The sequence below is a fragment of the Aplysia californica genome, unplaced genomic scaffold (assembly GCF_000002075.1).
Source record: "Aplysia californica isolate F4 #8 unplaced genomic scaffold, AplCal3.0 scaffold00011, whole genome shotgun sequence".
In the NCBI taxonomy this organism is placed as follows: Eukaryota; Metazoa; Mollusca; class Gastropoda; order Aplysiida; family Aplysiidae; genus Aplysia; species Aplysia californica.
The window spans coordinates 365,683-367,745 of NW_004797281.1; the positions used below are offsets into that span (position 1 = coordinate 365,683).

The 2,063-nt window shown below is 41.1% G+C and overlaps 1 protein-coding gene across 1 annotated transcript in view; it reads left to right on the plus strand.

Moving 5' to 3' along the window:
• The window catches only part of LOC106012057 (monocarboxylate transporter 3-like), a 17,649-nt gene extending 16,684 nt beyond the window's left edge, over positions 1–965 (plus strand). The window contains exon 6 of the mRNA XM_013083748.2: positions 775–965. Within this exon, the coding sequence (XP_012939202.1) occupies positions 775–965 (191 nt within the window). The remainder of the gene's footprint in view (positions 1–774) is intronic.
• Positions 966–2,063: the final 1,098 nt, after the last annotated feature.

Here is a 2,063-nt window from a genome sequence, read left to right on the forward strand (position 1 = left end):
ACACGAGACACACACACACACACACACACACACACACAAACACACGTACACGCACACAAACACACACACACACACACACATACACACGAGACACACACACACATACACACACACACACACACACACACACACACACACATATACATTGTGCATTGCATACACATTTGCGGGCAGGGTTGTCAATGAGCCACGTTAATTTGTCTATGGAATAAGAGTCCCTTCTGAATAAACGACCATCTCTTATAAGACTGGGCCATATTGATGGAGAGCTTTTAAAACGTCCCGAGACGAAAGTTTTGGGTTTCAAACGGGGGCCAACCAACCGTATAATAGTCCAGCATAATACCAACTGAGCTAACTTTGCGCCTTGAAGGGTGCGTGGAGGTGATAGTATGGAACAATATGTAACATAATATTAACATACAGAAACATAAACACACACACTCACTCATACAAACACACACATACACATACATACACACACACATACATGCACATGTACTTGCACACACACACACACACACATACTCTCACATACATGCATTTGCACCTGCATACAGACACACACACACACACACACACACACACACACACACGCACATGCACACACACACACACACACACTTGTATGCAGACATAAAGCACACACACATACACACACATACACACACATACACACACACAAACACACACACATACACTCAAACAAATACACACACACGCACACACACACACAGTCATCCACTCTTTCGTTTTACGGTATTATCATTTCAGGCGGGATGTATTTGCTGACATCAGCATTATCAGCTCTCACATCGTGTGTCGGCAAGAGTGATATATCCGACACCCCCATCACGGACCACACTTTGATACTGACAGAAGCCTCAGAACCTCTGCATGACGCGGTGGACTTTGGTTTAGAGAGTGAGCCAAACAGTGCCCCGGATGAAAAGTGTCTTAAATAGAGTTTCACAGGCAAGGAAGGAAGAACATTATTTTTCTTCAATTCGAGTGTACACTGCCAATCGAATTCATTTAGCTAGTCAGATTTTCTTTAATGAATAGGGCCAAAACTACAATTTATGCCGCAATTCAACTGAATTCGACGACTAAATTCGACCGTGACCTTCAAAATCAAACTCGTTCGTTTTTGAAGGTCGTTTGTCGAATCGGTCGTATTGAGCCACAATGATAGTTTTTGCCTCTTCCTGGAGGAGAATCTGGCTAGCCCAGACTCAATCTTAATGAATACGATTCTTGAGGATTCCAAAGAAACGATTATTCTCGTCATCATCATCACAATGTGCCATATCTGAAATTAACACTCATAGTTCATTTCTCTGCCCGAACTAAAAAAAATAAAAAAAGAAGAAAAAATCCAACCCAAAACAAGACACAAAACTAAAAAACCCTCTAAACCAACATCAACCAACCAACCAACTAACCAACCAACCAACTAACCAACCAACCAACTAACCAACCAACTAACCAACCAACCAACCAACCAACTAACCAACTAACCAACCAACCAACCAACCAACCAACCAACCAACCAACCAACCAACCAACCAACCAACCAACTACCCTTTTCACTCAAGTTTATTTTGTGAAGCTAATTTGCAACAACAACAAAATCCTGTCTTTCTTTACATATCAGTTTTTATTCTTTGATTTTACTGAGGAGAACCAACTTGTACCTGTTTGTTGCTAAGCAAGGTGGATTTAGTACCGAAGATTAGAGGTGTTACCAGAGAGAAATGTATTATATTATACAAGGGAAAAAGAATAAGAAATAAGAACAATAGGTGTTTGATAGAAAGCAGGAGCAAACAACACCAGAGCACCCATGCACACATGTAGGCACACACACACACATACACAGTAACACACACACACACACACACACACACACACACACACACACACACACACACACACACACACACGTGCGCGCACACACGCACACACACAATTTGTGTTTTATCTTTTCTGGCCCTCTACATGTAAATTATTTACACTTAAAAAACCCCAGCTTTTTAACTTTGAAATATATTTTAACAGTT